At 35.2% G+C, this 23157-nt stretch overlaps 2 protein-coding genes across 3 annotated transcripts; one reads left to right on the plus strand and one right to left on the minus strand.

Annotated features, from left to right (window-relative positions):
• The first annotated feature begins 6348 nt into the window (after positions 1-6348).
• Positions 6349-9016, plus strand: apela (apelin receptor early endogenous ligand). Of its 2 annotated transcripts, none has more exons than XM_039648653.2 (2): positions 6349-6718; positions 8928-9016. In XM_039648653.2, exons 1-2 carry the CDS (start codon positions 6625-6627, stop codon positions 9014-9016), a joined length of 183 nt encoding a protein of 60 aa, XP_039504587.1. In that variant the 5' UTR covers positions 6349-6624. The 2 variants fall into 2 exon arrangements, with proteins under 2 accessions (XP_039504587.1, XP_088988976.1); XM_089132850.1 differs by having other exon boundaries at positions 6349-6703.
• Positions 9017-12607: 3591 nt separating this feature from the next.
• Positions 12608-23067, minus strand: tmem192 (transmembrane protein 192). Its single transcript, XM_039692278.2, has 6 exons — positions 22928-23067; positions 22226-22378; positions 21783-22044; positions 20258-20395; positions 15352-15454; positions 12608-13369 (listed from the first exon to the last, which is right to left on the minus strand). Exons 1-6 carry the CDS (start codon positions 22955-22957, stop codon positions 13258-13260), a joined length of 798 nt encoding a protein of 265 aa, XP_039548212.2. The 5' UTR covers positions 22958-23067; the 3' UTR covers positions 12608-13257.
• Between the last annotated feature and the right edge of the window lie 90 nt (positions 23068-23157).

Below are 23157 nucleotides of genomic sequence, written 5' to 3' on the forward strand. Positions count from 1 at the left end.
CACATTTTGGGTTTCCATGTTTAATGGGGACTTTCCATAGACATAATGAATTTTATACTGTACAAACTGTAGATTGTATCAAACCCTAAACCTAAACACAACCTCACAGAAAACTTCTGCATTTTTTATATTTAAATATTATAAATATATTCATATTTATAAGCTGTTTTCCTCATTGGGCCCAAAAATGTCCCAGTGTTTTGGACAGTTTTATTGCTCCAAGTAGAACATTTTATAATGTGTTTTGTGTCAACCATGCGGTTTGCAACTTATATTTACTCCAGGTTTCAAATATATTTTGGCCAGTAATAAAATAGCATTTTCAGTATGAAAGAGTTGCGCTGATAAATTTCTACAAAATTGTTGGTTCAGGTAATATGAGCCATTGCTGTGCCCTTAAGCAAGGCAGTTAACACCACTGTGCTGCAGGACAACTACCCCTGTAATTAGTCTTGTGTAGCCTAAGTCACTTTGGATATAAAGATCTGCTAACTAACTGATAACTCTGGATTATGGCCAATGAGGATCTTGAAAATTACGGTACGTTCCTATATGCACTTCTTAAAATGTTTACATGACATAAAAATCCACTCATCTAGATTACACTGTCTCAAATTATAGGTCTATGGAAAGTGAGGTTACAGTTTCATCACTACCATGTCATATGTAACACTTAGAAAGGAAATATAGTTCACAATGTATAATTTTTTATATTTAAATCCTACTGTTAATTTCCATAGAGTTTATTAACCTTTACTGACAAAACCGACATGCTGCATAAAATCAAAACATTCATTGTCGTTTCTGTTGTGAAACGAAAACGCAATACGGGGCGCCCTCTACTGGTAAAAAAAAATAGTTCGAATTTTTAAAAAATTCTAAGGCAACTACGCATGCACTGATTCTCAAGCCTTTCTCAATCGTATTCTTACTTTTCCTTAACAGTGGTATTCTTTCATGCAACAACATACGGACATTCTCAAAGATTCAGTGACCAATAAGACAAAATGTGATGGCCTACATTTTCTCTTCTTTGGTCTACAGCTTTTAAAAATGTTTGTATTTTTAAAAAAGGAAACTGTATATAGTCTATATTCTATATAATTTCATAATATAGCTGTATTTGTATATAGGCCTACATACACACACACATATAGCCTAGCCTACATGGGTACGTTGGAGAAAGGGAGTATGTTGGGGGAGTAGTTTGGGTATGCGCTTCCTGGCAGTAACTACTTGGAGTTGTAAACTTCAGAAGGGGGTATTGTCTCTCGGCATGTGTGTGTGTGTGTGTTGTAAAGGGAGGTTCGTAATCTAGTTTTGGAGGAAGAAGGGTTATGGGGAATGCCACTCTTATCTGCTATTGCAACAGTCAACAAAGCCCCACACTGATAACACTTCCTGTTACACTGAACCAATATTATACAAACGCACTTGGCACAAACAATCACACTCTCACTTTGAACTCAGCTCTGGGCCAAAAAAAACCCCAACTAATTTCTATTCAGTTAAAGAATCTTAACTACTTTTCAAATATTCAGATTATAATCTAATAATCTAATACATTTATATATAGAATTAGAAACATTGAAATGATAACTTTCTCTGGGAAAAAAAGTAAATTTACCACATTAGTTCAAAAAGGCCTGCTTTCATTCAATTGTATTCGTTCATCATTTTCTTAAGTACCCGAACACCTTTTTTTTTTTTTTACACAGTGTTGTTCAGGGGTGCACATCAGTATTTTCATCAGAATTTTAAAAGACACAAAAGTTTCTCACTGCCCTTCCAGACTATTTTTTGTGTGTCTATCTGCTGATTGACACATCATGTGCTCTTGTTCCTGAAAGATGGACTCGACCTCTGCCTGCTGGGACAGGGGTGTTTTTAAGGTCAGTGTGTGTATGTGTGTGAAAAGATCAAGCAACACGTTCCATATAAAAAGTCTTCCTCTAACATGTCTCTACATTTTTATATGCTACTTGTTGCTTTGTCTTTGATTATATAGAAAATTAAAATTAAATTAAAAAAAATGAAACACTAATTTTTTTTTAATTACACTTTAAGGAATCTAAATTTCCTCCTCAGGATTGTGTGTGTCGGTACAACGGGTGGAGTCAGAAACGCGTCTCTAAGCAGAGGGATTATTTGAGGAGGCAAGTTAATCCAAGTAATGACATCTAATCCCCAATAAAGCAAACGTTACGACACACACACACACACACAGTCACAGACATACACCCACCCAGACCATGCTGCGTCTGTGATTTCATTACGAGTCAACGAGCAAACTGACCCCGACATCTTCGCCAAGCCTGTGTTTTCATGCATGCGCTCTGGTCTATAGGTATCAGTCTCCATGGATGCCAGGTGGCTCCGAATAAGAATGCTACTTCATTTGCATATTTAAACTGAGGGAATAAGTGGCAGGGGGCAATGTGAATCACTAGAGAGAATTAAAAGACATACACACAGAATCCAAGGCACTGGTGAGGAACATTTTTGCAAACGCTATAAAGCAATAAATAAGGGTATCTGCTGCACACCGATCACAATACATGCACACACACTCGCATGGGGTCAAATAAAGCTGGTCTTTGGACTGAAGTACTGGGCTGTCCACCTCGTCCATTAGTTACATGCTGGGTTCTAATCCTAATTGACATGAAAAAAAGCTCAGAGGATGTGTAGTCACACACACACACAGTTGGCACAAATGGATTTTTAATAAGGATGGGCAGCATCCATGACAGCTGCACTATATCAGACCAACATAAAAAGCACACTATAACTCCATGACAGGCCCAGTATACCAAAGAGGAATTGAGATAAATGGTCACACTCATGAGAGAGGTCAAAGAGTGGACACACATATGGCTCACACACTCGGTTTGCACACATATGCTCTTCATTATGGACACAAACACACACTTACAGTCCAAGAGGTCAACTAAGGCACACTCACACACTTATTATCTCTAAATCTCTCTACACACTTTATTAGGTGACTTTTTAGTCACTATCAGTTTTTAATCATACTTTGAAATAGCTTTATTTTAAATTTTACAGTTTAAAACAGTCCTAATAGTAAATTGATGTGTGTAGCTTTTCATTTCTTAACACTAAAACCGTATTCTGGACAAATGTGGGCAAAATTTGTTTTTATTTTTAAAAAATACTTCCCTTAATCTGAGCGGTACATGACTTGGCTACTTTTCCTAAGTTTTCCTCCTGAACACACACAATTTTGACTCAATTCTACAATGGGTGAAAAAAAACTCCTTAATCTTGTATTTGGTCAAAAATGGGCACCCATAGAAATGAATGGGAAAACTGTAATATAGAGCATTCTAAAATAAGCCAAAATAAGACACCAGGTGACAGCAAAGTCACTTGATCTTTAGATTTTAGCTCTAAGAACTTATTGGAATTATATTTTAATGTAGTTAAAAATAAAAATAAAAAAAACATAAAAATAAGCATAATTTACATAGAAAATATTGTACTTTTTGAAGTAAATAAATTCAAAAATACCCCCAAAATAAAAAAACCCCACCATAAATGGATAAGCAAAACAGTGATATAACATTTATAATAAATAAAAAAGAGCCCTCTGTGCCCACATTTGTCCACAATTACAGGATTAAGGGCTAAAGTGTATACGGTTTGAGGGCTACACAGCCATAGGAAGACACATCATGGCCATATTCCAGGATGACAATGTGTAAGATTCATCAAGCTCAAATTGTGAAAGAATGGTTGTGAGGGAGCATGAAGAATCATTTTCGGGTCCAGAACTGAAATGTTGTATTTTGTAAGTATTTTGGGAGACTTTACAGAGTGCTTTACTCTTGCGTTGTCAAAAGATCTTGATCAAAATGGATGCACCTCTTGATGGAAATAACCTCACAACATTTATTTCCATCAAGAGGTGTATACATTTTTGGTCAAGATCTTATATTGACAATGCAATCTGTAAAATCTACTCCAGTATTGTATTTTCCAGTTACTTTTCATTTACTTTTTCATGTTGATCAAGTTTTTCAACTATTTATATTTTATTGAAATAACAAAACCCTGCTTAAATCACATTAATGCTCCCACAAACGATCTGATATTTACTGTCATTTGTTTGCTTGATGGAGCTGCTATGTTAATTTGCATATTTTACTAGTTTTACGCATTGTCTTGCACAGCCAAGCCATTCGCGACTCCGGCTCATTATAACGTACATGCGCACAGAGACACATGGGGTGTCTGTAAATCTAATAACATTACCATACTGGATCCATAACACTAGGGTATCTGTCCAGTTTAGTATCATGACTGAACAATAGCATGCACACAAAGAAAAGCCATTCTGAGGTAAAACTCCCTCTTTCTGTCCATTAGAAAGTGACTCTTCATTATTCAGTCAGTTTTAGGGTAAATAGTCTTGTCTCCAACAAAAAATGTCCACATTTTGTTCTTGAGCTCAAGGGAGCATATGTACATCACTCAATGAGATGTTTACATGCAAATGGCACATGGGTGTTCCTGAATTAACACTGGCTCCATTTAAATCCTAGCTTAACCCCAAATGTAAACTATATTTATCTTTTGTGATGAATTCTAGGTCTAATGCTCTGCCGTTATGAGTTGTCTTTTCGCTCTATTCTTTGGTTATTTTCGTAGTGATTTGCTAGCATTTTATGCCTGTGAAAGTCAAGCCGATGAGTATTAGATGCCATGTAAATCTATACTTTTGATGATGAAGAAGGTGAACATTATCTTTAACAGACTTTGGCCATGTGTGTAAGTATGTGTCAGGCTGGCTCTCCTGTTGTGAGGTTTTGTTCTAGGTAGTGAAGTACAATAGTAGCTCATTAGTAAAGAGAGAGCTCATAGATCCAACAGCTACACTATAATCAGCACTTCACAGCTCGTTCACACACACACTTACTTAACTGACCAGGCCAGGCAATAATTCACACACCTCTTTGACCAGTGCTAATCTCTAACCAAGAACAGACACACTCAACTGCACATATATTTTCACCATTATGTAAATATATATTTTAATCCATAATACACAATGGGGTTCAAAAGTCTAACATCATAACAAAAATATGTCGGCAGTTAAAGGGATAGTTCACTTTGAAATACATTTTTTATATGTTTTAGCTTACCTCAAGGGAATCCAGGATGTAGGTGTCTTTGCTTCCGCAATATTTTCATTTTTGATATTTCTAGGTCAAACCGTTGGTGTCTAACAGTCATATGATGGAGGTCTATGGGGTCCACCTCAATGAGCATGCACAGAGAAGTCCAAATGAAACATGATTCAATGACTCATAAATGTAAATACACATTGATGGCCTAAGACACGAAACGAGCGGTTTGTGTGAGAGAACGAACAGTATTTATATCGTTTTTTTACCTCTTGTAACCACAGCCAAATCTGAGGGTGCAGGGACTTTGTGGCTGTGGTTACAAGAGGTAAAAACTATATAAATAGCCTTCTGTTCGTTTTCTCACACAAACCGCTTGTTTCGTGTCTTAGGCCATCAATGTGTACTTACATTTACGAGTCATTAAATCATGTTTAATTTGGACTTCTCTGTGCATGCTCTTTGAGGTGGACCCCTAGACTTTTATTATATGATTGATAGACATGAATGGTTTGACCTAAAAATATCAAAATTGAAAATACTGCTGAAATAAACACACCTACATCTTGGATGCACTTGAGATAAACTAAAACATATCAAAAATGAATTTCAAAGTGAACTATCCCTTTAAAGCTGAAAATAGTCTAAATATACTGCTGTGCATTTATTTGTAGTTTTGTATGTTTTTGATGGCATAATATTTGTAAATTGAATGTAAAAAAATTTGCTTTATTTTCTATACTTGTCTGAATTCTAATATTTGTTTAAATGTTTAAACAATGCTTAAATAATTATTAAAAAATAAATATACAAATTATTTGAATCTATCAAATGTCTAAATCTAAATCTAAATCTATCTATCTATCTATCTATCTATCTATCTATCTATCTATCTATCTATCTATCTATCTATCTATCTATCTATCTATCTATCCATCTATCTATCTATCTATCTATCTCTCTATCTATCTATCTATCTATCTATCTATCTATCTATCTATCTATCTATCTATCTATCTATCTATCTATCTATCTATCTATCTATCTATCTATCTATCTATCTATCTATAAAGTCCCATGTCCCCACCCAGTTTTAGGTCTTCACCCCTCCTTCTGTTGCCCCCCTCCTCCCTCTCTCTTGTCTGTATAAAGAGGGGGTGAAGCTACATTGTCTCGACTGGACATTCCCACTCATCAGGTCATCTAGCTAGCCTATACATCCATATGAAGAGAGAGAAGACATTGAATATCGCTATCTGAAACTTTAGAAAAGTTGGAGAGCGTGAAAACTGCAGCTGCGCATCCACTATAAAACTGAATATTATATGAGCTCCGAGAAAAAAATACTGAGACCGAAAGACATTTCTACAGGATTTCTACAGTCCGTTATCGACATATTCAGAGAATTTGCCCTGGAAGGTCCCGGACACATCTGAGGACACTCGGGTCTGCGCAACCCTCACACAGCATCACCATGAGATTCTTCCATCCTCTGTATCTCCTTCTGCTGCTGCTGCTGACAGTGCTGTTCATCACCAGCGCCGAGAAACAAGGTATCACAAGAACTGGTAAAGAATATTAATTCGGCTAATTAAAATATTTGAATATCGACAAAAATGATGTTATGCAAAACGTAAAGTATGTTGTGTGGTGTAGCACTGGATCAAAACAGTTGCAAATCAAGAAAAAAAAAATAAGTGTAAGGATTTTTTTAAGTGCTTTTTGCTGGCTGGTATCTGTAATTTTAAGTTTCTAACTTATTTATAGGATTTTAGCTCAAAATATCAAGTCAACTTTATTTAAGATCCCTATAATTAAAGAAAATCATATTTAGAATTGAATCACGTGATTCTGTTGAATCGGTTTGATTCCGCGCTCTAAACCAAACACCTCTCCCGACTGAAGCCACGTACAGCAAATACAAAACACTAAACAATTTACCCGAGCTGTGAGCTTGTGGTCTAATTGGGCATTCTTATGGTGGAATAGTGGCAAAAAAAATGTTTTTTTTTTCATTGCAGACATCGCCCAAAAATAATAACATTTATGATTCACAGATTCACACGCAAATGACTCTTTTGAACAGGTTCTTTTAATGGGTTGAATCAGTCTGGCGAATTGCTCCCCCTCCCTTACTGAATCAACATCTGATTACGCTACTTCGACCTATTAAAGTTATCGTCTCGATAATAAGTTTGTGTACTGAAGGTTTGTAAAACAAATAGGCCAATCGTTAGTGATTTGTTGTTCACGGGGAGTAGTTAGGCAAATTACTTTTTAAAATAAATTTCAATCTAGGCTATAACTGTAACATTTTGAGTTGGCCTAATCGGGTACAGGCTACAACCTGAAAGTTTGTCGTAAACCTCACAAACTGTTTACCCATTCACTTTTCCAATACTAGGCCTACGAGTCACTATGGATAAACGTCACCTCATTAGTAAGATCTTGTTGGCCTATGCCCTGGTTTGAGTGGATTTTAAGTGGCGCTTGACGCTTCTGAAAGATTCAGAAATGAGCTTGGGTTTCACTAAGCCCACACTTGACCCTTGACTTGAAAATAAATGTTTTTGTTGTTGTTGACAATTCTACACTAAATAGGACTATATGAACATATTTTACACGTAGCAAAGTTGTAAATAAACCGCAATTACGCGCGAGACCAATTTATTTTCCCACTACTTTGGTAGTTTTGCTTTTATCTAAACGCTGAGCCATAGCTAACCTATTCCTATAGCTAAATGTAGTGTAATTTAGCCTACGTGTAGCTACACTCCAATCTCCCGCTGCTGTGGCGGCTATGCGCAATTAATCTGGTGCCCGTGGGCGATCAAGCACCAGCGTTCATTGTTAGTCATGATGTTGAGCACAATAGGTATAATGCATTAGCATAGGGTGACTGCGGTGAAAGAGAGAAAGAGAGGGAGGTACATGGAGTTCGCATAGCTTTAGTCAAAAGCAGATATAAAAGCGGCCGGTTCTCCTCCCGTGCGCACCGTGCCATTGTCCTTGCGCCTCTGGGAGAGAATCTAATAGCTGCTTATGGAGGGAAGTGACATGAGCGTTATCACAAGACCTCTGATTGTTATATTGCCTTCCAGATTGTTTGTTACCAACTGGGGAGACCATTCATTTAGATTTTATTTCAGGTAACACCCCGATCTGGGGAGAGTGGGGTGGGGGGTGGGGAGTAGCCTCTCCCCAAACCCACAAAATATCAAATTCTCAATGTTACAACCAATATGGAAAAGAAAACTGATGATCTCTCTTGAACTGATCTTCACCGTAGATCGTAGATTCACACAGAATTAAATTCAACAACAACAAAAAAAAAAAATCTACATTGAACTAACCAAGTCAACAAAAAAATGTTCTAAGAATTTAAAAGTTCCCGTTAAGTTATGAAAACTTTATTTCTTAATGTTCAAAACGTTGTTTTGTTATGTGAACATTAAGAGAACGTTCCATTTTGGAAACATTTGTTACTTTTAAATGTTTTCTCAACATTCTGAAACAATTAGGCCTAGCAACATTAACAACTGTTAGACGAACATCCAACTAATGTTTCAGAAAAAATGGTTCATGATGTTTTTGTGCAAACGTTTTGAGAAGATTATTAAAGGCCAGATACCTTTGAAGGACTAAGGCTGCTTTGAAACAATCTGTATTGTATATAGCCCTACATAAATAAACGTGACTTGACTTGATATATTATACAGTAACTTAAGGTTAATGGTTCATAGCCCTGACATGTGTTTTATTTCCCCCCCTTTCCAGATTTTCTCAACCTGAGGCGGAAATATCGCAGACACCACTGTCCAAAGAAGCGTTGTCTACCTCTTCACTCCAGAGTACCATTCCCTTAAGGTGAGACTTTAGTTCACATGCAGGCTACTTATTCCCCTTTTATTACTCTGAGGAATGGGCAAATATTGAAAAAGAGTTATCAAAGGGGAGCATCATTAGCAAATCCAAATTCTGACATTCCTAGCATGTATTTGCTGACAAATAATCGTGAAATACCTCAGATTTACTTTTGTGACTCCTTGACAACACAAACTGATACTTGACTAACAAGTGAGTGCACTTCATTTGAGAATGGTGTTTACCACTCCATTGTGATCTGTGGGTTTGTGTTCTGGAGAAAAGACGGCCAAATTAATTAACAAACCGCCTTGTCGGATCTCTAGCGGCCCTAAGCCTCAACAGAAACAGACGGAGGCACTTTGGGTTAAATACCCTGTACTAAATGAGCTGGGACATTATTGGATCTTTATAGCTGTGTGACTTTCTCTCGGACCGGGAGTAAACACAAACACTCCACACCCACCCACACATACACACACACACACAAAAGAGTGGAAACCTACATAGCCACAGAGACACACAGACAGACGAGAAAAGCCCTACCCCCATAAATTCAACCCATTTTAACTATCTGCCACACACACTGTAAAACTTGGGTGGGACGCCTAGTAATGCTAGTCCTGAGAAACACCTGGTGGCCTTTTCAGTGAAGGGAGTACAGTTATGTAATGGTTTAGCAATAGAATTTAAAAGACACAATATATATATATATATATATATATATATATATATATATATATAAACAGGCTTAAACTGTTTTTGTGATCATCATGATCATTAATTAATTAAATAATTTTTCCAATGTTTTGAATTTTAGATTGTTTGTATTTCAATCTAATGAAAGCCTAAGCAAGGACAAAAGTGCAATTAGTGCAAATTAGATATCAGTTAGAAGCATATGCTAAACATCTGAGTCTCAGTACTGTGAAGTAGGCTAATGTTATTCTGTATTGTCCCAGTTAAATAAAACATCAAATAAAATAAAACATTAAATTGAATTAAAGTAGTTAGACCAAAGAGAAAATGCTAAATGAGGATTATCAAATATCAAACACCATACCAAGGAGGTCATCAAGGTGATACAAGGGTGAATGAAGTTTGTGTGTGAGGTTATAGGGAAAAAAAGTCTCCTCAAAGACAGGAATTTCCGAAATCCCTGAAAAAAAAAAAAAACATACTAAGTGATGGATAAGCTTAGGGTTAGGTGACAGAAATACAGTTTGTACAGTATAAAAATCATTATGTCTATCCAACATGTGTGTGAGTTTTTGGCTGCTAAAGGCCTTTTTTGTTACTTAAAGAGCAACTTAGAGTCGGTTCTTTCATAAAAAAAATCACCTGACCCCTCAAAATAATTTAGAATTTTAAATAAACCAATTATTTATAACTCTTTATATATTTTTTTACAGTTTAAAAAACTTAAAATTATACACTTTTTAAAATGACTTTGTAGACCACAGGTCATTAAATGTAAACATTTGTTGAACATGGCATACATACTTTTTCCAAAAACATTTACAACCAACATAAATAAATATAGAACATGAAGTCTGTTTTAATGTACATTTTTATTTAGTTTATATTGTATCAGTGTATTGTATTATAATATGAATTACATTGTGTGTATATATATATATATATATATATATATATATATATATTAAAGCACATTAGTTTTCTTTATCCTGACACGACCATTGAACCATGAGCACATGTTGTTAATGGTGATATGTGTGACACTGTATCTGAGGGGACACACATTCACTGTGACAGCCTACCGGAGCCGCCTACTGTTTTCAGACACTCTGGAGAGGTTGTCACCTTTAACCTTTACTCTGTGACCCCCACACAATGAGCCAGAGCTAGTCAGGAGTTAACAAAACACACAAACACACACACACATACATATATAGAAACAATGTCTAAAAGAAAAGCTGCAAAAAGATCACATAAATACCCATTCCATAGCTATGCATTGTGGATTTAAACTATTTGTTTTGTTCTCTATCAGGTTTTACAACTCTAGAGGAACCTCTACGCATCTATCCTTATGATGCTTCTTCAAGCATTGGGAAACCCAAAGACCAGCAATGGATGGAAAAAGTTTAATATCAGACTCCCTGAGGGCTGTTCATTCGCCTATATATTGTAACCAAGCCATGTTAGTCACTCCTGTATAGAGGGAGTGTATTATTTTATGAATGTTAGTGAACAAGTTATGGGGAGATCCACTGCAACAGAACACGCTAAAACTCATCGCTCAATCAGTTTGAGTTTGCCAAACCCTTGTAAATAGTAAGGACTGAATGAAATGTTTATATGTAAGTTATGCACTTCAAATGTTTTATTATTATCCTGATTAAATAAAAAGTGTATTGTCTTTTCACCTGGGCTCAACGTGTCTTATAATCCACACGGCTTGTCCAAGTCTTTCACATTCACAAGCTGCTACTGTATGAAAAGAGGAAAAAGAGTGTTATACTGGGATCATTAGACTGTACTGTTCCATTTTTGATTGACAGCTTCCAAAATGAAAAGCCCCCAATCAGAAAAGTTAACATTCCCAATCCAAGATGGAGATTTATTTTCGTCTCTTTTAATGGATCCATAGATGATTTCAGTTACAATTTGTTGAACACTTATCCCAAGTTTCATGTCCCTCATGACTGTAGGTCAAGGTCATAAATTCTTTTAAATTATAAGATAAGTATATATTTTCTTAAACCATAAAATGGCATGTGGTGCAACCCATCAAAAATGATTCATAATTAGAGTAAGGATTTTTAATTTTGTACTAATACTTGTAACAAAATATCTGGATATTACATTGAAAAGTTTACTTTAACCATCATAAAATGTCTAAAAAAAATCAATATAATTATTAAGATGTGTACACTTACATATATGCTCACAGTGTAAAGACATTTTGTTTTAATTAGGTCACACCACATAAACTTTTATTAAACATGGCACAAAAAAACTCCAAATCCATTTGCAACCAACAAAAACACATGAGTGCATTTCCAAGAACTTGATGCATGTTCTAAACTACATTTATCTAGGATTATCTTATCCCTTTCTTTATCTAGATATGCACATCCGGACTCAATCAAATTTGGTAGCCCTTAATCGGATCATCGACTTTTACTTAACAAAAAAAGGTTCCTTTCATCTCAGTGGAATAAGATTTTGTGACTTTTAATACATTCTCTATCTATACACACAAACAAAAAAAACAAAAAAACTGGGCTTGATTCGGTTGTTCTGAAGGTATGTAAAAAAAAAAAATGTTTACACTTTGGGGTCAATATGACCCCACATTGAAATGAATGGAAAATATGAAAAAAACTAAATATATTTTCTTCATGTGTCAAAAAAAAAAAAAAAAAAAAATCCGGCATAAATCTGAAGATTTTTACAGAGAAATGAAGGCCTAGTACTAGAGCATAAATGCAATGTATCATAAAAAAAAAATAATAATAATCATTTCATATGCTAATTCTAATGGTGTAGTTGAGGAATTGTGTGGCATATGGATACAAAAGTACTTTATATCTCCAAAAACACAGCATTAATGAATAGATGAGAAGTCCATTTGAAGGTTAATCTTTATTCCAAAAAGTTTCAAAACATTTTATCCACATTATTTTACATAAAAAGACAGTAGTTCACACCATCTGTGAGATTAAGCAACAGGGCTAAAAAGGTCAGTATTTAATGTTTTCTGAATGGCTCCTATACACCACCAGAAACATCCTTCCAACACAATTTATTACACATAAAAGCAGCACAGACCCACAAAGCAAAAAAATAGAAATTATGAACAAAATAAGTCAAATTAAGTACACAATTAACTCTACCGCTGTAACCATCTTGTTCATGCTCTCACATACCAACATGCACACAGAGAAACGGAAGTTGCACGATAAAGCTTTTGGTTTGATAAGATCACGCTATCCCAAAAACTCATGAGCATCTTTATTGAGCAGAGGGCTTTTGACTTCCCAATTGCGGCCATTGTCTACTCAGACTTGTCGTCATGGAAACCCGAGAGCGTCGTTAGAGAGGTTACCAAGGATCGTTTCCCACAAAAAGTCTTCTGATCAGTGAGCCATGGCTGCCGATGCCAGTCAAGATAGACACGCTCACACACACACATACACACTCGCACGCAACGCTTCAGACCCCATCACAAGCAGTCCTGAGTCACTCTCTCTGTTTGCACGTGTCAGGCTCTGATCTACTGGCCGGTCAGCGTGAGGATCCTCCTGCTCAGAACGCTGTTGTGCTGTTTCAGATAATCAATCAGGTCCGCCTGCTTTTCCACCACATCCTCCAGACTGGAGCCGTCCCTGTGAAATAAACCACAGAACACATGTGCACCTGTTTGACCTGTCCACAGCACATGGGCTTCAAATGTGAGTGTGTGTGCGTCTATGAAAACACTAGTCACACAGTCATATTGGGATGCCCCAATATGGTCTGTTTTGCCCAATAGAGATATCTATACTGTTCAGTATGAGAGATCAATCTGCATTTTGTGAGATGCCAAACGTCTACTGTGGAGAACTGCTCTCATTTTAAAACGGGTTCAAGTGCAGTGAACAAGATTTCTTATTCTAAAAATGTTTAGCTAATTTAGGCCAACTACGAACCACTGGAACAAAGAAACGATACATGCCTATTGCCTACAGTCCAAGTTAACTTGAACAAATCAGGGTTTATACAGGTTTTATGAAGGTACATTAGATTTAACACCTTTTAAAGACTTTTTGAAGACCAAGTCAAAGTATATTGAAGGGAACACAATGAGTAAAATACTGTATATTCTCTAAATGTAAATCTCTAGGGAGAAACACAGAGAGTTCTATTATACAACAGATATTCATTACTGTTTAGTCCCTGATTTAGTTAATCTTAGCTTGAGCAAGTAGCTTGAATTGCTATGCTCTTAAACACTAGAACGTGGAAATATCTTTTATTGTACCTTCTGATCACACTGCAAAAAAGTGTATTTTCCTCAGCATTTTTGTATTGTTTTCCAGTGCAATTGTCAAAAGATTCTTAAAGGGAGGGTACGCGATTTGTTCCAGAGTTTTTTTTTTTGTTATGCTGGTTGAAAGTCTCTTCACATCCTGATAGCAATCACTAAGGTATGTGTTCTGAATGTATTTATATGTAAATATGTCATCGTAGGACCATAAAATCTTCATCGGCCCGAATGTAATGAGATGATGTCCTGTCTGCCTTTCAGCATATGCATTTTCATTCCTCTGCGCATCCTTTGAAGGAGTTGTGGCTTTGGAGACACTCTGAAGGGAGCTCGCTATAGGAAGCCTATCTCAAAAATGCCTGTCCTACCTTTAAATAATGACGCATTAACTGGATATGCAAAATGACATTAAATATGAAGTCTAAAATTAATCAAAATGAAGTTTATAACAAATATCTGCCTATAGGCTTTTTTTTTGAGTCACGTGAACCTAAAATTCTGGAACCTAAAGTTTTTGCATCTAATGTGCCCTAGTCGAATTTTAAATATATACATCTCTCTGATCCCAAATTATGAATTTTATAATAAACAAATTATATGAATAGCTATTAGTGTTACTGATATTTTACTAGACCGATTTAATTAAAAAGTTAAATTAAATTAAATTATAAAACGATATTCTTTAAAAAAAAAAAATTCTTTGATCATTTACCAAGTATAATTTTTTATGTGTATTACTGATCGACCAATATGCGGTTTTCTAAGCGCAATATGGAGATGCAAATGCTGAAATCAATTACTTGTTTACTCAATATTTACAAAAAAAATAAAAATTGACAAAAACTCACATTATCTACTTAGAAAGGCTGTTGGTTAATTTAAATGAATACTTCAGCTAAACGACTTCTTAAAATGGTCCAATATAAGCTACGTATATATATATATATATGTATGTTTATATATACATACATATATCAATACATACATATATGAAGAGTTCAGATGCAAAAGCCTCTAAATGCCATTTGAAATTTTCTTCTAGAATGATAATTTTTATCAAGCTTGTATATTTAGGTTCAGTAATTTCACTTAAATGGCAATGATAATTACCTATTAATTGTTATTTAAGTAAAATTACTGAACTTAAATATACAAGTTTGATAAAAATCATCTTTAAAGAGGAAAATTTCAAATGGCATTTAGAGGCTTTTGCATCTGAACTCTTCATATATGTATATATATATGTATGTATTGAATAGACATTAATCAGCTTATATTGGACCATTTTAAGATATATATATATATATATATATATATAGGTCTATCACCAATGTGTGATACCTGAAGCCTGTCTCGTTATGCACTTCGCTGGAGCAGCCATGAGATCGCTCCTGTTCAGTCACATCAGGATGGGCCTTCTTGCTATTAAATTTCCTCACATGTACTGAAACACACAAAATACAAAGAGATAAATGTACAAAAAAATAAATAAATAACACAGGTAAGTTTATCTCCACCCCCCTCTCATTTTTCTTTCCTTCCAATAACACTAAATATACAGCAGGCTCCAAACTTCTAAGACCAGAATGGCTACTCCTTTAACATGATAAACAGGGAGAGTATTTACCATTACCAAAATGAGACAAGTAAAATTGAGCCAGACAGAAATGTTGATAGCTGTAGTGTGAGCTACTGTAGGTGTGTGAAGACACGCGTACAGTGTGTGTGTGTGAGAGCAGGAGTCACGTTCAGCACGGATACTCTTCACCATAAGGTGTGCTAGTAGACGCGTGGCTAGTGTGTGTTTTGAGAGCGTGAGAACACAGGGCAACTGTGGGATTTCACACGTCACTTCCCTCCTCTCTCACACCTTTAATGTATCTCTCAATCAACAAACTTTCACTTCCTACAGTGAGTTCAAGCAGATTCGGTCAGAATACGAACCAAATATTCTAGAGTTCACAATATGTGCATGATGAAAAAAGAGGGCAGACTGGGACAAAGGGAAAAATTGTACATTTTTTATTATTTAGACAATTATTTGGATAGCTTGGAACTACATAATCATTGAAACGTAGGCTTTCAGCAATATTTTTAACTGAAATGAATACTTTTATAAGCATTCATTGTAATAAATTGCTCAAAAGACGAGACTATTGAAGCAATTTGTCTGACGATGTCTATTTCAAATAAGTACTACTTTTAAACGTTCAATACATTAAAGAATTCTAGGGGAAAATATCATGCTTTACTCAACAATATTACACAGAAAGAGAGAGTAGAAATGTTTTTGAGCACCAAATCAGCATATTACAATGATTTCTCCATCACATTAATGAATAAATTACATTTTAAATATAAAACAGTTCAATTGTAATAATACTTTACAATATTACCGTTTTTACAGTATTGTTTTGATTAAATACGTCTTGGTGAGCTGAAATAGACTTCTTTCAACATTTTTAAAAATGTCACTGTCCCAAACTTGAATGGTAGTGTAACTGTATTATTTGCAGTGATGCACAACATGATAAAGGTTTGTTTCCGGGTGGAATTATTATTTAGCTGTCTTGGCCATGTTGTGGACATCCCCGGAAAACCATTTTCTACTGAAGTTTTCAGGCACATACCAATGCCAGTTCGCCCCTGGTCAGTCAAAACAGGTACTGTGATAACTTTGACAATGATGTCAGACAGAGCAATGTTTGAGATGTTAATGATACTTTGTGATATTTGTCATAATAACATACTTATCCACTAATGCTAATACATCTTAAAGGTGGTGCTATAGGATCAAACATATCTCTCTAAATATAATCTACAAAATATCTCAGGGTCTCTGAATACACTCTAATTACACCATAATCACCTAAAACATTAACACACACATACACACAAACCTCCGCGTTGTTCCTGACCCACACCTGGCCAACCCATCACAAACACACCAATCAGATAAAACTCCTCTTTCTTCAATCACCTGCAGGAAATGGGGGCCAACAGGCCATTGATTTGGGCAGGAAGGAGATCAGGGATTCCCTCTTTAGAGATAATGCACACCTTTTCTCCTGCTCTGAAGTGTCATATAAGTGTAATATATGATAGTAAATGGAGCTTAAGCATTTATTTGAGACATACAAATAATACAGTATTATACAGACATAATACAGTGTGTATGCGAGTTTAGATATGTATTGTTGAAAGGTTATTAGGGTCATTTGTCAGATCTGTCACCATATATCAAGAATAGCCTTTAAAGAATGTTTTTAAAGAGAAAGAGTGACAGTCTTTCTGATATACGTGTCACATTCCTTATATCTTTGCTAAACAGTAGTGCTTCCCTCCTCAAAAGACACCGTAAAAATAAACACCATTACAATAAACCAAACCTAGCGGTCAAATCATTCGTGACATTTGCATTCTAGCACAATGTAGCATAGAAGTCCAATCCATAGAACAATGTTAGCACTTTTGTGCGACATACACATGCTCTTAGAACTGAGAAGCATTTCATTCTAGAGCCTGGTCAACTTTAAATCAATAAGCGTCATATGACTTTCATTCCAATGGCATCTTTGAGCGCATTTGAACATGACGGGGGCCGAGCGCATGTTCTCCGTGCATCGCGGTAAAACAATGCCGGTCCCAATCACCTCCCTCGCCCCCTTTGAAGGGCCCTAAACTTCCTTTGAAGTGCAGAGGCGGCATACGGCCCATACAGAACGCTGCATTCATGTTCAAATGAAGAGAGAGAGGCAGAGATACAACATCACAGAGGACACTTCAAAGACCCTGGAGCATGACTCTGACCTAACTGCACCTTCCTTTAGGAAAGGGACAGAGAGATGGATATATGGATAGGAGGAGATAAACGGTGGTTAAATGGATAGAGATCACTAGTTAGCACAATAAATGTAAAGAAAATAATCGGTTTTTGATATAGACTAGGGTTATTTATTTTTGGAATCATCTCAAGTGCGAGTGACCACAAAAAAAAAAAGTTTCCTAAATTTGTCAATCTAGCTATATGCGTGTAATGTCTACAGCCACTTCTCTTTTCTTTTTAAAATTTATATATACCGTTTTTTAAAAATTATATTGATATAATGCAGAACCACAGTTTGTGTGATCCATGTTATTTTATCCACAAGGTTTTAAAATGAGCATCCAAAGAGCATCCTGTGCTTCAATCGAAGCAGAAATAGAAATAAAGGCGCAGAATCCTAAATATTTAATATCAATTTTACATCAGAATTTGAAAAACTAAAATAAATGCATAACACATTGTGAAATCGTTATTTACAGATGTTTAGTCAAAGATGTTTGAACCTCACTGAACCTATACATACAAAATAAATGGGTTTAGTAATGTTTTTGAACCACTTATACTCACCAAGACTTAGGGGTGTAACAATATATCGTGCCACAATATATCGCAATACAAAATGCAACAATACGTATCGTGGATAGTGACAATATGTATCGTGGATATTTCCCCCAAAATAAAAATTACTGTGTGAGAAAAAATTCATGTTTTCAGAGTTTTAGTGTCAGCACTACGTTAAACTACTATATATATATATATATATAAAATGTTGATTATAATGTATAATACTGCAATGGGGGAATATTTGTGGGTCCAAATGTCTTCTGTTACCTGACATGTATTTTAAATATATCTAGTCAGTGCAAGCATATTTGTCTAAAATTATTTGAAAATTGTATTTTCAGCTTCAGAATCATGAATATTTTTATTCATTGGGTTAACTTACAAGCACCAAGTCCAAGCCTATTCATTTAAACCCACAATGTAATATCAAATTTAGCATTTTAATCAACAGTATGTTTTTGTTGACCTTTTATTTGTCTTGGAGTATCGCAATAATATTGTATCGTGAGTTCATCGCGGTATGTATCGAATCGTGACACGAGTGTATCGTTACACCCCTTGACTACATTTATTTGATATTATTGTGATTATTATTACAATTTAAAAAAATAAAATAATATAAAATAAAATAACTTAAAATGCAATTTATTCCTGTGATGGCAAAGCTAAATTTTAGCATCTTCAGTGTCACAAGCTCCAACAAAAAAATTATTCTTATATGTTGATTTGATGCTTAAGAAGCATTTACTTATTATTGTACTATCAATATTGAAAATAGTTGTGCAGCTTAATATTTTTGTGGAAACTATGAAAAACTTTTTATTTGATGAATAAAAAGTTCAAAACCACCGCACTAATTTAAAACAGAAATCCTTTGTATCATTATCAATATCTTTCTATGTCACTATTGACCAATGTGATGCTTTTTTTAACGGACCTCAAACTATTGAAAAGTAGTGTATAAGCATAAAAATACAAAACAAAACACATCTAAAAGATTTTCCTCGCCACATGAATACTTCACAGAGTGATATATGAGACACAAGGTGATATCTACTGATAGACCTCATTGAGACTGAAGTGAGCGAGTGAGGGTGTGTCCCTATAGATAACATGTGGTCAAGCTTCACTTCACTAATCATCTCTGGAATCCAGGCACTGATACGAGAATGTGTGTAAGTGTGTGTGTGTCAACAGTAAAGACAATGCCATGGTGTATTAGGGTGGGGTGGATTCAGGTTGCCTTTGGCAAAGATGAGCTGTGTGTCCATAACAAGCCTCTTCCCCCCACATATGGTCTTTCTCTTTGACATTCTCTCAAATATCCCCCCATCTTCTCCATCCCTTTCCACGGGTGAGCAAAGAGTTATTTAATCATAAGGAGCACAAAATGCGAGAAAAAGAGGCTGAGAGGGACAACAGCTGCCTGGTGTGTTTCTAAAGGAGATAAGGAGGACAGAAGCTTGGGTATTGTAATGCATGCTGGGGGAGGTGAGCATGTACAGTCCTTGTGACAACTAATACTCGCAATTAGCCACCAAAACAAGTGTATTTTTTTCTGTGAGCGGTAGCAGTGCAGAAAATAGCTAATATATGATGATGTGAGCTACACAATGACCAATGTTTTCTACAGAGAAACTAAAATGCCATAATTCTACTGTCAGAAGGATAACAAATAGTGCAAGTTTATAGTGCAAGTGCAAATAGTGCAAGGCTATAATACAGTTTTATAGCCATACTTATTGCTATTGGCAGGTAGGTGTAGCAAAACATCTATTATGGACAGTATGTGTGAGAAAAATAGAGAAGGGTATGATTCTGTATTAGAATAAATGAAGAAATTGTGTGTGGGAGTACCTGTATATATAATCAAGCATATAAGTGACAGCAGTAGTTCCAGACAGATGATGGACAAGAGGAGATATACAGACAGATTCTTCACCCTTGCATCCAGAAGAGAGGATGGAGCAATTACAGTCAGGATCAATGCATTACCTACATAAGAGAAGAGACAAGTTCTGCATTATATCAGACACGAATATCTGTATTTATAGCCATTCAAAAAAAACTGTTGATCACTGGTTAGGAGTGTAAATATTTCATAACTAAGTAGATAATACACTGCATAAAAAGTGATTCAGTTCAAATAAATTAGATTCATTTGGTATGATTCATAACTATTTGCCCAAAACATACACTACTGTTAAAAAGTTGGGGATTTTTTTATATATATATATTTTGAAAAGACGTCTTTTATGCTCACAAAAGCTGTAGTTATTTGAGAAAAAAAATATAGCAATGTTGTGAGATTTTATTACAATTCAAATAAACTGTTTTCTGTGATGGCTAGGACCGTCAAGCGATTAATCGCGATTAATCGCATCCAAAATAAAAGTTTGTGTTTACATAATATATGTGAGTGCACTGTGTGTAATTATTTTATATATATAAATACACACACATGCTTGTATATATTTAAGAAATATTTTCATGTATATACTGTATATATATTTATCTATAATTTATATTAAATATAAATATTTTATATATAAATATTTTTTTTCTTAAATATACATGCATGTGTGTGTATTTATATATATATAAAATAATTATACACAGTGCACCCACATATATTATGTAAACACAAACTTTTATTTTGGATGCGATTAATCGCAATTAATCGTTTGACAGCCCTAGTGATGGAAAAGCTAACTTTTCAGCATCATTACTCCAGCTCTTCAGTGTCACATGATTCTTCACAAATCATTCTAATATGCTGATTTGCTGCTCAAGAAATATGTATTATTATTAATGTTATAAACAGTTGTGCTGCTTAATATATTTTGTCATATTTTTGGGAAAATTAAAAAAAAAAATCTGAATACTTTGATCAATAGAAAGTTTATAAGAACATAATTTATACATTTAAAAAAAAATCTAACATTTTAAAAGTCTTTACTGTCACATTTAATCACTTTAATGATTCCTTGCTAAATAAAAGCTGTTGTTTTTTTTTGGAATGGTAGAGTAAATGTTAGAATATTGACAAAAACAATAGACCAGGATTTAGATTGTATTAAGGATAATAAATAAAAGCAACTACATCAAATTAATTTCAGTTTTAGGATGATGACACACCCAAACAAGCTAATCAATGTCTTCAGGATTACATGAAAGATATAGGCAGGTGAGCTTTGAAAAAAAGTTGAGAACCCCTGATCCAAACATTCCATAATCAATGTTGATAGCTTATGTGCTGCCATCTAGTGGTCTTTTGTGAACTATAACACTGATATTTGCATTAGTTATTTATGGAGATTCCCTTTTATAAAGTGGCAAAGTCGGAAACGTGACATTAAAATGGTGTGAAATATCTTTTTACCTGCAGAGTGAATGAGCAGAGGAAGGTTTTTTATTCCTCGGGTCAACCTGTAGAATTCCATGTAACCTCTTCGTCTCACAGCGCTATGTTGACGCTGGACAAATCTGTCAAATATAAAGACCATCACCCAGAGTGCAACTTTCCCCAACAACACCACAGTCTTGGAGTCAATCCCCTGCAATGCTGCAGTACACTCAGGAGTGTGCTCATCAGATATCCAGCAAAATATTGTGACTGCAATACACGCTGCCACATAAACCACCTGCAAAACACAAATAGAGAAATGACTCAAAAGTACATAGCGAGCGTGTCTGCAAGAGGTTTATTATTATAACTGAAAGTAAAATTTTCTATTAAGTCTGGAACAACATGAAGGTGACTAAATAACAAATTTGCCATACTTTAAGTAACTTTTCTGAGTGGAATGGTCTGTTTCTACTCACATGAAAAAACGAGAGGACACTGAATGCCCAATGAGTGGGTAACTTCTGAAACTCTCTCTTGATTACTGACTCAAGTGCATCTTGGGATACAAGTGGTCCATCAATGAGAGGGTCATCATCAGTGCTTTGTGTAAAATCAGCATTTGTGTTATTCTAGTCACCAAAACAAGAGAGACACATACAGGTTAGGTTGTGCGTTGTAATAGTCATAGCATACATACACTGAAAGCTGCTTTGCTAGCATTAATTGTTACTTTGAAGTCATGCATGTCAAAGTGTTAATGTATGAACTGTATTAGGGCCCAATAATGACTCTTTATTCCACACAAAAAATGTAAAAGGCTCCTGTGTCACCAGCTAAACGACCTAGAGAATAGCGCCATTATCAAAACATTGGTGACACGAATAGCAGTCATTATAAATAGAGACCAAAGAGACACTGAAAGTAGGCTTAACTTCTATAAAAAGAGTATATTATTTGTATTATTATTATACTACATGCCATGGAACAAACAGCCAACCAAAAGCACAGAAAAACACGTGTATTACTTAAATAATTTATAATAAGTCAGCAATCTGTCATTATCAAGGACATTTAATAAAGGAACAGCTGCATTTCAACTGCTCTCGTGAACCTGCTTTCGTACACGTTTTTCATACAAGTAGCAAGAACAGCAAGAGAAACAAAATGTTTATACACACGCCATAAGCCGATGTGCGCTCGGACTCCATGCCTGATCATCACAGGCAAAGCCAAACCTCTGGATTTAAGCCAAAACCTCCGACATAAACATTTCTAAATTTGATTTCCGGGTGGCTGGCGATATAACCAATCCTACTATTACAAAGGAATGGCATATGAATATTAATTTATTTACATGGCGCTCGTCCTTTACTCTTAGGTGATTGGCTTAGGTGACGTTAGTAGGCGG

This window comes from Pimephales promelas, chromosome 6 (assembly GCF_988280905.1).
Source record: "Pimephales promelas chromosome 6, fPimPro1.hap1.1, whole genome shotgun sequence".
NCBI lineage: Eukaryota > Metazoa > Chordata > Actinopteri > Cypriniformes > Leuciscidae > Pimephales > Pimephales promelas.